We start from the raw sequence: 14,906 nt of genomic DNA, 5'->3' as shown, positions 1-14,906 counted from the left end.
CTAAGTTGCTTCAGTCATGTCCGACTCTGTGCAACCCTGTGGACTATAGCCCGCCAGGTTCCTCTGTCCATGGGATTCTCCAGGCATGAGAACTAGAGTGGGTTGCCACACCCTTCTCCAGGGGATCTTCCCAACACAGGGATCGAACCCGGGTCTCCTGTGTTGCCAGCAGATTCTTTACCATCTGAGCCACTAGGGAAGCCCCAGTCTCCTGGATACACAGTTAGAAAAGAAAGCACCTCGAAGAGCCCTGGAAAGATCCCAAGAACTCAGGTACAGCTCTGAGGTTGACTTCTGAGAGCCTGGGGTGTGAATCCGGGCTCTGGTATGTCTGTATGACCTTGGCAAGTTATTTAACCTCATAAAGTCTCTGTTCCCTCGTCCACAGAATAGTAACAGCATTGTTACCTCACAGGGTTGGGGAGGATTGACTGAGATGCTTTCTTCATTTAGCATTTTTACCATTGTGTTGGACACATGGTACCTAAGTTAGTGGTTATGATTTTTAAAATATCATTATTATTAACAGTAACAGGAATCCATGAAATTTGGGCAGCTGTGGGTCCAATTAGAAGTGTCTGCACATTCAGACTGGGGCTTCCTAGGTGGCTCAGTGGTAAAGAATCTGCCTGCCAATGCAGGAGATGCAGGTTCAAGCCCTTGGTCAGAAGGATCCTCTGGAGAAGGAAACAGCAACCACTCCAGTATTCTTGCCTGGAGAATCCTGTGGACAGAGCAGCCTGGTGGGCTACAGTCCACAGGGTTGCAAAGAATTGGATATAGCTGAGCACATGTGCACACACCTATTCAGACTGGGTTCTCTGCAACCCCTTTTCTTTTCCAAGGGTTCAAAAATATTCATCTGAGCCACTTTGGTCCAGGGAAAAACATTTTAAATATCCTTTAATCACAGCTTTTCCATCCTCTACATTATATATAAACTAGTGATCATTAAAGCAAATCTGATGGAGAATTATGAATATAATATTTTTTTTAATGAATGAATCTAAGACTAATAAAAAGTCATTTAAACATTTTATGGGAAACAATAAACTTTTATTGATGCAATTAACAGAATCTGGAGATTTTACCAGGTAATATGAGAGGCCCATCATATATCATTTAAGAGGGAAAACTTAAATATTAAGGGCAATTAGAAATTGCAATATATATATTTAAATGATTAGCAGATTGTAAGGCCCGCCCTTGAGAAACTAAACCCATTCTGGACCATCTTTACTCTTAAAGGGAGTAAAGATGTATATCATGTATACTCTTTAAGGGATTCCTTTTATTTAGTTTTGTTATATGTTTATTTGCTTTGTTTTTGTCATTGTTTCTAGAAACTCCATGGCCCCCAGACCAGCAGTAGAGGCACTTGGTGATAACTGACAATCCTCATGGTAGAAGAATTCCCATTCATTTCAAGGAACAGGAGCACAGAAAAGGTTAACAATATTACCTAGTTCCTACAACACGTGGGATGCCAGGATATTCTGTAAAAAGGGAACTAACATTAGGCTCTCAGTTTCCTTCTATTCTAAAAAGATTTATGACCGTGAAACATGTGATCTCACAGTAGATTTTAATAAACACATCCATAATTGGAGAGGAGGAAGGAAGGGGAATAGAGGAAGGGGTCGAAGTCACATAATTCCAAGGTTAATGAAGTGACAATCTGGAGTCCAGTGCTCTTGACCTAGAAACCCTGGATCAAATGACTCTGAGTTGGAGAGTCAGCAGCTCCCCTGAACCATACTGATTCAGCTCGAAGAGAGGTCTGCAGGCAGCAAGGAGCCCAGTGGCCAAGTGGCTGTGATCCCTCATCCACTTAATTTCTTAACTGTTTAGTTTTGGTTGACTTTTCACCTCCTTTCGACTGTGTGGGAGTATTTGAAGGGATGTTCATTTCTTCTCTACCCCTGCTCTCTGTTACTGAGGATGGAGACTGGGGACAGGAAGAGAGCAAAAACGAGAGGTCCAACAGGAATCCTGACAGTTATCTACCCTCTTGAATGGGAAGCACTTTCAGGAATATAGTCTTCATTTATAGATTCTCATTCATTAGAAGAGATTTCTTAGGAGTTCCTCATTATCAAAAACACTTTCATGCATAAGGCCCTAAGAAGGCTCTGTCTGCAAGAATCTCATTGCTAACATGTATCTGGTGCTTGGCAGGGGTTAGGCATTGCTCTGGTGCTTTCATGTGTATTAACGCATAACTCAGTTACTCCTCCCAATAGCTTTATGAGTTCAGTACTACTAACATGCTTACTTTACCAGTGGGGAAATCAAGGCACAGAGGGGTCAAGAAACTTGCCCAAGGTCATACAGCAGTTAAGCCAGGATGTATATCTACAGACTTCACCACTCTACTACATCGTCTCTCTTATAAACAAATGCATCTTTCATAACACAGAAGATTCTAGAACATAAAAGATTCTTATGAATATATTCTTATTTTTCTCAGACTAAGCTGCAGGAGGCAAAAAATAGAACAAACTCAAAAGTCCTTAAGAAATGAAAATGGGAACCGCCACTAAAACTAAATGATTAAAAAGAAACAAATAGGTTGGCAGATTGGCAGGTCAGTAAACTAGCCACGTGCTGAAAGGGCTTTTGGAGACCTGGCTGGTTTTATTAGTCTTGGCTGCCGTGGGGATGGTCACTCAACTTCCTTAATTTGGACTAGCAATGTGCTAATACAGTAGTTACTGCTCATGGTGGTCTTTCAAGTTTAAATTACCTTAAATGAAATAAGATAAAAAATTCAATTTTTTAGTCGCATCAGCCACATTTCAGGTGTTCAATAGCCACACGTGATTAGTGGCCACCAAAGTCCGTGGAGCAGATATAGAACATTTCCATCACTGCAGAAAGTTCTACTGGACAGAGCTTTTTGCTCTGGTCTCTCCAGTCCCTCCCTGCCCCAACACTCTGATTCCCCAACAGAGCCTGCGAGGTGCCCATGCTGGGCAATGGGTAGTAAGAAAGTGTCATCTTTACAGGTGCAGAAACTGGAACACCAATGAAGTCAACACAACAAAGACTAAAACGTAGGAACATGTTCTCGCAAGGATGACAGTCATAAGCTAGAAACAGAACCTCTGGCGGCTTACTGCAGTCACAAAGCCATCTTTTCTATGTTTACAACACGGTTATTTGGCTAAAAGCAGGTTGGCCATCTCAAGGTCCCACCTCTCCCCCTTTAAACAGAACCAAAGGTCAAACAGTAACTGCTGCTGCTGCTGCTGCTAAGCCACTTCAGTCGTGTCCAACTCTGTGCGACCCCATAGACGGCAGCCCTCCAGGCTCCCCCGTCCCTGGGATTCTCCAGGCAAGAACACTGGAGTAGGTTGCCATTTCCTTCTCCAATGCATGAAAGTGAAAAGTGAAAGTGAAGTCGCTCAGTTGTGTCCGACTCTTAGCGACCGCATGGACTGCAGACTACCAGGCTCCTCCATCCATGGGATTTTCCAGGCAAGAATACAGGAGTGGGGTGCCATTGCCTTCTCCGAAACAGTAATGGTTCAGAAATCTGTGTGCATTTTACCATTCACAGCTTCCCCCAGGCCATCTTCTCAGCCTGACTACCATCTTTGCTGTCTCTTCACCAGCCACTGACAGAGTGAATGAATCCCAGCGAAGGCCTGCCCTTCTGTGAGCATGAAGGAAAATCAATCCTGATCGTTGCTCATCTTTGCAGGCGGGGTTTGGCTTTCCAAATTCAGCCCCCATTAGCAGCCAGCAGCCCAGGAAAGCCCAGTCTGCTGAAAGCCCAGAGCACATAATGAAGCACTGCCTAATGGAAGATTCACAGAGCTGGCTTGATTTATATTTTATTCTAAACCAATTTAGGGTTGATGCAAAAGAAATAAAAAACATCTTTGAACTTCTGAAAAATGGGACTTCAAAGATGTTTTCCTTTCTTCTTCGTCGAATCTACTTTTTTAAGACTGTTTCCTGCATGTCTAAACAAAAAAGCCTTTGTTGAGAGATTTCAGATCCTGATTGACTTAAAAGAGGCTTTGAAATCAAGGGACAATTAAATTTACTTTTAGCTACATAGAAAAGGCATGGTATTCACTACTGTCAAGCACTGTGGGGAATCTATCCTCATAAAATTCTACATTTCCTAAATTAAATTATAAACCCATTTTTTCCCTGGGAGAGATATAGTTTTAATCACATGGGTCAAGCAAATACCATTATGGTTTAGATGTCTTTAAATACTTTCCCAGGGAAAAACTAATAGCTTTATCTTAAGGTGCCCACCAAGTGGTTTTTTTTTGTTTGTTTGTTTGCTTTTTGCTATTTCTTGCAGATACAGAAAGAAAGAATATAGGCTAATAATAATAAGACAGGCAAGAATCTTAAATGAACAGCCCTCCTTATGGTAACCAAGTTAATCGGGAAGGGCAATGAAAACCATGGTATGTATTGGGTTGGTCAAAAAGTTTGTAAGATCCTATGGAAAAACCCAAGTGAATTTTCTAGCCAATCCAATATTTATCCAAGGCCCCAAAAGACAGAGCACTACGACTTTTGAGGCTCACTTTCCTTTGGTACCTCTTGGTCTTTATCTCACCTGAAGAGCGGGCTGTCGCAACACACACAGTGATACATCCCTGGTTCCTTGTTATTCAGGTAGATCCCACTGAAAGGCTGAAAGTAAATGAGATATATCACTGTTCAGGTTTCTCATAACACCAGCAGGACATGATACAATAGGTCTAAATCCAAGATTAAGTTCTCCAATAAAGGAATTGTTGTACTAATTTCACAAAGTGCAAGTATCACTGGAAAGAAAATTACAACATGCCCAATGAAGCAGTCTGCAGGCTTGTTTACGACTGGCCTTTATTGTGCCAAATATTCAAATTATGACATTAATAATGCTTTGTATTTATATAGCACCTTTCATCCAAGAACATCAAAGCCTGTGACAAAGCAAGAGAATGGGCCTCTGGATTGTGTTAGATCTCGGCCTCCATTTCAAAAGTTAATACAACAGGAATCTAGTCCACTGACTAAAACACTCTGAAATCTCCAATTAAAGACAGGATATAGATACATTAAAAAGCAAAGCTCAGTGAGATTGGGGTTGCGCCTTTAATATGCTTCACGTGGTGTTTAGGATACTTCATACTGAATAAATGCTAAATAATGAGCAAGATTCTCCCAGTGCCTTAGTTACTACTTAGACGAAATTACCATGTTAAATTGTGGCTTAAGGAGTTTGCAGGTTCCGAGAACAGGAGTGAGCCAAGACTATTATATATATTTTTTTAAATGTTATTTGGTAAACTGATCTCATTGTTTGGAACAAACAAAGACCATTTTTGCCCAATTCCATCTTTTCTATCAAAGAAGTTTCAAGAAAGAGAAACTGTTGCATGAGCCTCCTGTGAAAATCCACAAGCAGTGGCTGATGGCAGGCAATGTCCTACTCTGGAAGAGAAGCTGAACACGGGATGGGTCACTGAGTCTCAGAGCTGATTCAGGAAACAGGCGGCCCCTTCAGCCCTCTCTAGACAAATCCCCAGTCAAACGTTCACATTCCCTGTGGTAAGAGTAACAGCACATTTTCAGGGAACAGCGTAACAGTCAATTGCAAATTAACCTACTGAGCCCACCATCTGGGCACACTCGGATGTTTTCCCTCTAAAATCCCTAAACTTGGCTGCAGACATCAAACAGTGGTGAGCTGGTCTTTTTCTGGCCTGTCCCCTTGAAGGCTTGCACCTCACGCTGGCACAAAGGGGTATCGGGGTGAAAAGGAAGTTTCGCCTCCCTCCCACCTGTGCTGAAGAGACAAACACACCAAAGGGCTACCCAGATGTGAAGCTGATCTAGAAATGCCTACTTATGGGATCTGGACAGCATGCTAATATTCACAATATAGTGTTTTGTTATTGCAGGGGCAGTTGGACAGAGGAAGTGACAAGGAACTGGTAACCACAATAAGTTAAAAAATCAGACATAAAAGAATCCTTCACTGACCTATTTTATGAAATGACATCTCTCCTCTGCCTCCTTGCCTGATTTCCTACTGTCTACCCTCTCACCCTTTCTCCTTAATTTTATACAAGTCCTGTCATATTATGTAGGGCCACACTCAGCTTCTATTTCACTCGCTCATTCCAGTATTACTTGAAAACCAAGTGTGTATCCAATGCTGCACTGGGTACTAAGGTTGCAGAGGTGGAAAAACAAAACAGAATTAAACTAACCATGGTTCCTGCACTAGGAATTTGCCAGCAAGTCGGGAAGAGATGTGAGCTGGCAGTGGTCACACCATGTGACCGCAGTTCTGATGGGGAAGTTAGCAGCGAGTTGGGGTACCACTAGTCCCTCTACTACTAGGGAAGTCTTCATGAAACCTTTCTGGACCAGGTAATATATGAGATGTCTGAGATCAGGGTTTTCTTTTTCTTTAACCTTTTATCATCATGATTTTTCATTGCATGGCTGACTGGTGTTTATTACAGGAAAATGCCAAGACACTAAAGTGAGTTTTGAAGGATGAGAAGGAGTTAATCAGATAAAGGAGTAAATCAGATAAAGGAGTTAATCAGATAAAGAAATTTCAGACAGAGCAGCCTGGGCTGGGTGGCTCACATCACAGAACAGAGCAATGTGGAGAAGGAAGACGAGGTTGCTGGAAAGGCAGGGAGGGCCAGATCATAGCAGCTTTCATCAGACCATGCTTGTTGTTGTTGCCCAGGTGCTCAGTCATGTCTGACTCTTTGCCACCCCATGGACTGCAGCACACCAGGCTGCTCTGTCCTTCACTATCTCCTGGAGTTTGCTCAGACTCATGTCCATTGAGTCGATGATGCTAAAGAGTTAAAGTGCCAGCTTACTGAAGATGGAAAGCTATTGGAAACTTTTAAACTGGGTTGCACACACAATCAGAGCTGGTTTTTAGAAGGAGCGCTCAAAGGACAGTCAAACGGCCACCAGTTCAGGCCTGGTTTTAACTATGGCAAGAATAGTGGAAATAAAAAGATGAGGACGGATTTAAGAATTGTTTTGAAGAGAGAACTGAAATGAGTGACTGTATAGGGAGGGGTTCAGAGACAGAGACAGAAAGATACCCCCATCCCTGGGTTTTCAAAATCTATCCTATGGACTAAATGTTCTGCACTTCCACGGACTGTAGCCTACCAGGCTCCTCTGTCCATGGAATTTTCCAGGCAAGATACTGGAGTGGGTTGCCATTTCCTTCTCCAGGGAATCTTCCTGACCCTGGGATTCCTGACCCCAGGAAACCTTTGTTTCCTGCATTGCAGATGGATTCTTTACTGCTTTACCACAGGGAAGCACCTAAATGTTTGTGTATCCCCCTCCAAATTCATGTTTAAGCCCTAACCCCCAAGGTGATGGTATTGGAGGTGGGGCCTTGGGAGGTGATTAGTTCATGAGGGTGGAGCCCTCAAGAGTGGGATTAGTGCCCTGGGAAGAAGAGACATGGGAGGGATGACCTTTTTCTCCCCCACATCGGGACACAGCAAGAAGGTGACCATCTGCAAACCAAGAATAGAGTTCTTATCAGAACCAGATTGTTTGGTACCTTGATTTCTCAGCCCTCAAAACTGTGAGCAACAAATGTTTGTGGTTTAAGCCTCCCCGTCTGTGACATCCTGCTAGAGAAGCCCAAACTAAGACTATGTGTGCACCAGTGAGGCCTTTCCCTTCTTTGATCTTGTCAGTACTACACACCTGTTGGAAACGGATGATACACTTAATGATTTGCAGGTTATTTCACAGAGAACTATTTACAAAGATGGGGACAGGGCTGATGGATACCAGCCAGGGAAGGTCCCTGGGCCCGTGACTGAAAACACACTGCCCTATCGGCCTGTGGGGCACAGAGTGGGCAGAACCCACGAGGCCGAAGCTGGAGGGGCAGGCTACCTGCAGGGGTGGGGGGTGGGTAGGCTGCAAGCTGCGTGGGAGGAACACAGCCCCAGGGGACCCTCAATGCCTGTTTTTCTACTGTGTCCTCTGATCCTGCTGGCCTCTCCCAGGGGCCTAACTCAATCAGGAGTCAAGAGGGCAAGGGAGCTGCTTAGCCTTCCCAGAGTTCAGAGCAGAGTGAAGCACATGGATGGCAGATCTGGAAGGAAAACAGTAACCTGCACAAAACCTAGCTTCTACTGACATTTGACTTTTTAAAAAAATATTTATTTATTTGACTGCACTGGATCTTAGTTGTGGCACGTGAGACCTTTAGCTGTGACATGTGAACTCAGTTGCGGCATATGGGATCTACTTCCCTGACCAGGGATTGAACCTGGGCCCCCTATGTTGGGTGTGCAGAGCCTTAGCCACTGGACCACTGGGGAAGTCCCTGATATTTGATTTTTAGTTACTGCTCAACTAGTCTGTGAACCCCTTCGTCGTACCTGGCAGAGGACTAGCAGGTTACTGCTGCCCAACAAAAAGCACATGCAACTGAATTTTAATTTTGAGTCACCAAATAGAAGGCTGAGGTGTTTCCCTTCTCTTTTCCTAGCCTCATGGAGCTTATGGAGGCTTATTGTTCTGCAGCATTCTAAAAAGTTACATGTGGAAATGAATCAACTGAAAGGGATTTATAACATTACTTAAAATAATGGATGATGCTCATTTTGTAAAATGGCCAAATGCAGAGTATAATACACCATCTGTTTGAGAATCCCACGTATTTATTCTCCTAAACATCTGGCAGCTTATCTTCAGGCTGCCATTTCCAACTCCAAACCCTGTGTGGCTCTGTCCTTCAGAATAGGGCTGACTTACAATGCTCCGGGAAGACACACAACTGCTCGGGGAATCACAGGTAGCTCTCTTGTGCTATCTGCATAATGGCTAGTTTCCTGTGTCTTTCCTGGGCTTACCTGGCTCAGTGGTAAAGAATCCATCTGGCAATGCAGGAGATTCGGGTTCAAATCCTGGGTCAGGAAGGTCCCATGAAGGAGGAAGTGGCAACCTGCTCCAGTATTCTTACCTGGAGAATCCCATGGACAGAGGAGGCTGGTAGGCTACAGTCCATGGGGTTACAAAGAGTTGGACTCAACTGAGCACACACACACATAAGGAGTACTTGCTCTATGCTGGGCTCTTTTCCAGGCACTGGAGAGAGACCCAGCCGTCGACAACACAACTGACCAGCTAAACAACAACAACAGTCTCTTTCTGAGAAAGCCTTTATTAAAACCCCACCCACAGGAAGTTTTCAAAAATACCAGTATTTCACCAGAATCTATGGGATCTCCTGGTCTATCTAATGACTTTGGATTGGCAGTGAAGTTGAAGGTGAGACCATGATTATATGGCTCCAGCACATGGATAGCTTACCTGAATTTTGCAGGGACCTCTAACTTCAAAGATATAAATATCCTACAACATTCAAAACTGCTGTGCTGGGGTCCGCTCTAGGGGGTCTGATTCACAAATGAAAATATCTACTAACCTGGCCCAATAGCTATTTTCCAGTGGTCATATTTGGACCTAAGACAAATGACTTGCTGTGAAACGCAGCATGGTAAAAATGGTACTATACTGAGTAACCACTGAGGGGTGCTTTCTCAGGAAAGGAAAGAAAGCCAGGGTTACTGAAGACAGTTTCAGTAATATGTCCCCCTCTTGGCCTGTAGTGGTTCAACAGTCCCAACGCTTGACTTTTTGAGCCCCCACTACCTGCAGGATATGTCATGTGCTAGGATGTCAGGTACTGAGCAGGGAAAACCCAGCTTGGGGCTGGAGAAAGGCTTCCCTTTGGGAGTGAGATTGGGGCCAAGAGCTGAAAGGTGGGTTTGAATGAGTTGGAGTTGGGGGAGGACACAGGGTGAAAGGGCCTAAAGTGGGGAAAGCCCAGGGTCTTGGAGCTGAATGAGGAAAAGTGGCCAGATCTGAGGATGGGGGTGGGAGGTAGGGACCAGAGCTTTGGGGCCTTATTAGCCACTTTTAAACTTTTTTCTTTTACTTTGAAAACAAGAATTTAGAGTAGGGGGTGATGTGGTCAGATCTGTTTACAAAAGATCTGTTTCGAGGCTGAGAGAATGGCGAGGTGAGCAGCAAGGACGGATGTGAGGAGCACAGCTGAGGCAGCTGCTTTTGAGCCAGGGATGGTGGGGCCTGGGCCAGGGCGAGCGGCAGAGAGAAGGGGGGGCGATGAGAAGGTCATTCAGGAGGCTGAGTGGGTAGACCGGCCGCCGGAGGGCAGTGTGTCCAGAGAGAGGTTTCTGGCTTGCAGAACTGGAAGGATATTCGTAGCCAGAGGAGAACAGTGGAGGGTGCCAGATTAGTAGAAAAAAATGATGAATTGTTTTTTTTTTAAATTGGAGGGTAATTACCGTATATCATGATGGCATTTACCACACATCAACATGAATCGGCCATAGGCATACATGTGTTCCCTCTCGCCTGAGCCCCCCTCGCACTCCCCGCACCCCTCCAGGCTGTCTCAGAACACTGGCTTTGGGTGCCCTGCTTCATACATCAAACTCCCACTGGCTGTCCATTTTACACATGGTAAGGAGAAGGCGGGATGAACTGAGAGAACAGCACCAAGTTAGGTTTTGTAGTGAGATCGATTCCAATTTCTCATGCACCACACCCAACACATCTACTCAGGAACCGTAAATGAGTGTAGCTTACCGGCTCTGTCCCTTTTTCTCTCGTGACATGGAACTGCTCTGGTGTCAGCTTCTTCTGCCACTCACTCTTGGAGAGAGCCGGCTGATGTTTTGTAAGAGACCCTGTATTGTTAAACAGGAATTTCAAAAAAATGAAAAAAGCAAGGAACACAGGTTGACTTCCTTGGATTTGTCTAAGAAAATTTGGTTATTTCTCCCAAAGAATTAGAGTCATGCCTTCACTACAGATATTTGTATTTTAATTGTTTCTTTGTATTTCATTGCATTGTTTAGACTCTCCAAATAACTACTCTATAAGAATGTATTTAGTAGCAGTGGTTGACAAATTGCAAATTATTAGATGGGTGCTATTAGCTTCAAATGATGTCTTAGATCAAGTTACAGATTTTTATATATTTCTATAGTATTAAAATATATTTTGCTTCAAGAAAAAGCCAGGAAGGCACAATGACCTTTTCTTGCTAAGCCTCTCTCCTGAAGTGCACCAGTTGCCAACAGAACACACCATTACGTCCCCTCCACTCCCAACCTTTCCTTCTTCACAGAGACCAGAAAGTTCAGGTACAAAATGCTTTGATTGACTCATTAGTAAGAGATGAGTAATAAGCAGAGAGCCAGTTTTCCAGTTGTCCTGGGGCACAGAAGTTAAAGAGGCGGCTGAAATATGAAATAAAGCAGAATAAATTCTCCTTGGTTTGCTAAGGGTAGAAATCAATCCTTCTTCCATAACTACGTTCAAAGGAGTATTTCCTGTCAGGATACAGCTGGGAGTGGCTGTGAGACTGGAGAGAAAAGATCGTTGAGCCAGTGGGTTATTAAAACCCTCTTCCTTGTTGGTTTATAAAGATATCTCTGATTTTGTTCATCAAAGGAGGTCTCTATTAAAAATTCTTCTTGTGTGAAAAATAGAAGACTCCTACAGCACACATTCCTGAAAGGGAAACTGAGACCTACCATACTCTATGATTGGGCTTCATGGTTTTTATCCACTTGTGTCTTCCTTTCTTCTGCTTCCTACAGCTTCTATGTTACTTTTATTCCAATGAGCATAAACAAAGTAACTAGCATAATACTCTCTTTGGCCAAAGGGTTGGGAGGTGGGGAGGTGGGAAGTCTAATGTCTATTATAATGTTCTAATCATCCAGTGTTAAGAATATGAAAGGATCGTATCATCTGCACACCTCAGCTTACACAGGAGAAAACAGAGTAGTGATCGAAGGCTTTATTAGGAAGGTGGCCTTTCGGCACAGAGTTGAAGGAAATGTAAACAGACACATCAGATGACTACCTGGAAGACCACTGCAGGCAAGAGAAGCAACAGGCTGGGTGTGCCTGGCATGTCCCATGAACAGCAAAGAGGCCCGAGCGACTTGGGTAGAGCCAGCAGGGAAGGTTAATAGAAATGAGAACAGACAAGCAATGGGGGCCAGACCGCTTAGAGCCTTGAAGATTATTATTTCAATCAGTTGGTTAAGGCTGAGCTGGGTCCTCTCTAGTTGCGGTGAGTGGAGGCTGTTTCATTATTGTGCATGGGTTTCTCACGGCAGTTGCAGAGCACGGGCTCTAGATGCGTGGGCTCAGTAGTTGTGGTGCATGGGCTTAGCTGCTCCAAGGCACATGGGATCTTCCCAGACCAGGGATCAAACCCATGTCCCCTGCACTGGCAGGTGGATTCTTAATCACTGGCCCACCAGGGATGTTCAGGCCTTGAAGGCTTTTGTAAGAACACTGGCTTTTGTTCTCAATGAGTTTGGAAGGCAGTGGAAGGTTAGCAGAGACATGGAATGACCTAACATATTTTAAAAGAATTAGTGGCATTCGTTCCAAAAAAAAAAAAACGAAGCAGGGTGAAAGCTGAAGCAGGAGAACCATTACAGAGGCAGGCCAGCTCTGGGAACTGCGGCAGCGTATATCACGGCTGCAGTCTAACCATCATGTTTACTTCTTCCACCTGGTGGGGGTTTCAGTATCTATAAGACAGCTCACAGGCTATGGCTCAGAATATTATCTGTATCCCTTGCTGAAAGGCAGAGACCTGGATTGGGGTTGCAGCAGTGTAGTGGCTTAGACGTGATCACACGGTGGACACAGTCTGATGGCGGAGTGGGGGATCTGCCGATGGGCCAGTTGTGGAGGTGAGAGAGAGCAAAGGTCAAGAGTCATAAGCCACAGCTTCTGGGCTCTGGAAGATGGGGAAAACTTCGGGAGGAGTAGGTTTGGAAACATGGTTTTGAATTTGTTAACTTTTAAAATGCCTATCAGGTATTCAGGTGCAGGTGTCAAGTAGGCAGTTGGCTATATGGATACAGAGAGGGAGAGGTCCAAGGTGGAAATGTGAACTTTAGGATTCCTCAGCCTGAAGCTGTCTTTTTCTTGGAGGCTGAAAGATCCTCAAGTCAGTGAGTGAAGACAAAACAGAAAGGCCTGAGGATTGTACTCTGAGGCTCTCCTCGATATACAGGTTGAAGATACATGGAGGCAAGCAGGCAGGTGGGAAGGAAACCGAGATGCAGTGTCCTAGTGAAATGGAGCAGGATCCTATGGTCCTTCCCCAACATGTCCTCAGTCTGCCTTTTGTCTGTAAAATAACTTTAGTCAAAGAATAAGTTTAATCAGGAACTTCCCTGGTGGTCCAGTGGCTAAGACTCTGAGCTCCCAGTGCAGGGAGCCTGGCTTCAATCCCTGATTAGGGAACTAGATCCTACCTGTCACAACTAAGATCCCAGAATAGCCAAATAAAAAGTGTATTTTAAAAAACCACCAACATTTAATCAGAGAAGTGAGAAAATACAGAAACAAAAGCAAACAGTCAAATTAGACAAAATAATAATAATTTAGTCATTAAGCAAAGTCAACGACTTTTAGTTCCTTCTCAAGGGATGCAGATATTATTCTGAGCCGTATAGCCCGTGAGCTGTCTTATACCGAAACCCCCACCAGGTGGAAGAAATAAACATGATCAGACTGCAGCCATGACATAAACGACCACAGTTCTCAGAGCTGGCCTGGAAATAGGTACAGACCTGCCCCGGAACTGAAGATGAACTGTACGCGAAACAATCAATGGCACCGATTAGATCGCCGCATACGCGATTTCAAGATGACTGTCAGAGCTGACTGTGCTGTTTCTGCCTGTAGCCCCCTCCCATCACCTACTAAAGCTCTTGCGCACTGAAGGGGGGCGGGGGAGTCAACCTTCGGACAGGAGTCCTCCTCGCCCCTGCCCCGCCAAGCCCAGGTGGCGGGCCTCTGAAATTAAGCAAATTTTTCGCCATTCTCGCCTCTTTACTGGCTTTTGAGCAGCGAGAAGTGGGACCCTACTTTTAGTTAGGCTTTTCAGCTCTCACCACGGGACCGCTGCGCTCTCGCAGCACCTGGCCCTCGGGATTTTCCTGAGCAGCGCTGCGGCCATGACGACGCGCCAGGGTGGCTGTGAGGAACTGCTGCTCCTGGCTTGCTGGCCCCAAGAGGCGGGTATGAGGGACATTCTTAGCAGCTGCCGAATCCGTTTTGTTTCGGGGATCCTCCCTGTTTCTCCGCTGCTCGGCACTGGCTGTCAAAGTACACTTTTCCTCGGTGGAATGGAAACGTGTCTGGATGAGCTGATCTCCAAGACCCAGTAAGTCAGTCCACCCGTGTGCAGCCGGGCTAACTTCTCTTTGAGCACAAAATACTCTTTGGGCATTTCGCCAATTGGTTCTGACATGGGTGTGATGTCGAGGAGCATTTGTGCTGGGGACTCTGTATTGGTTATCGTCTTGAAGAATTTGTGACAGTTCTGTCTTCTGGTGTGTGAGTGTATATTCCATTTGTGTGAATGGTATCTTTCTTGTCTTTTATAAAAAATGGGAGATTTGGGTTCAATTTATTTGAAAATTTTTAGCTATGAGATTATGAATAAAGAAAAAGAATTTTTTTTAACAACATATGGCAACAGTATTCTTTAGACTCCAAGAAAAAAAATGGGTTAAGATGAAACTTCTGAAATTCCCAAACTGGTTCTCTCTGCATATGCAGTTATGAAATATGTACATAAGTCTGCCTTACATAAGTATTGGTATAACAGTTCAATTAGTTTGGGGGGGTTAAGGCTTTAAAGGGTTAAAAATTATAATATGTAATTAAAGTTACTAAAACTGATGAGGGAGCACTTCAGTGTGTAAAGCGAGGGGGATACATGTTGTTGGTGAGAGGAGGTATAAAGAATGGAGGTATTTTTTGTTGAGGAAAGATGATGATAATAATTTTGTCCTAGAGCT

General features: G+C 44.3%; 1 protein-coding gene across 11 annotated transcripts in view; it reads right to left on the bottom strand.

Annotated features, from left to right (window-relative positions):
- Positions 1-14,906, bottom strand: part of MSRB2 (methionine sulfoxide reductase B2) — a 49,037-nt gene that overhangs the window by 30,414 nt on the left and 3,717 nt on the right. For all 11 annotated transcript variants that reach the window (XR_011248107.1, XR_011248106.1, XR_011248105.1 and 8 more), the window contains exons 2-3: positions 10,648-10,748; positions 4,589-4,665 (exon numbers count right to left, since the gene is read on the bottom strand). Coding sequence is in view for 7 of the 11 variants with exons in the window: in XM_069547424.1 (XP_069403525.1) it covers positions 4,589-4,665; positions 10,648-10,748 (178 nt within the window). In the remaining 4 variants the exon portion in view is untranslated. The remainder of the gene's footprint in view (positions 1-4,588; positions 4,666-10,647; positions 10,749-14,906) is intronic.

The sequence above is a fragment of the Ovis canadensis genome, chromosome 13 (assembly GCF_042477335.2).
Source record: "Ovis canadensis isolate MfBH-ARS-UI-01 breed Bighorn chromosome 13, ARS-UI_OviCan_v2, whole genome shotgun sequence".
In the NCBI taxonomy this organism is placed as follows: Eukaryota; Metazoa; Chordata; class Mammalia; order Artiodactyla; family Bovidae; genus Ovis; species Ovis canadensis.
This window is presented reverse-complemented; position numbering and strand designations above follow the sequence as displayed.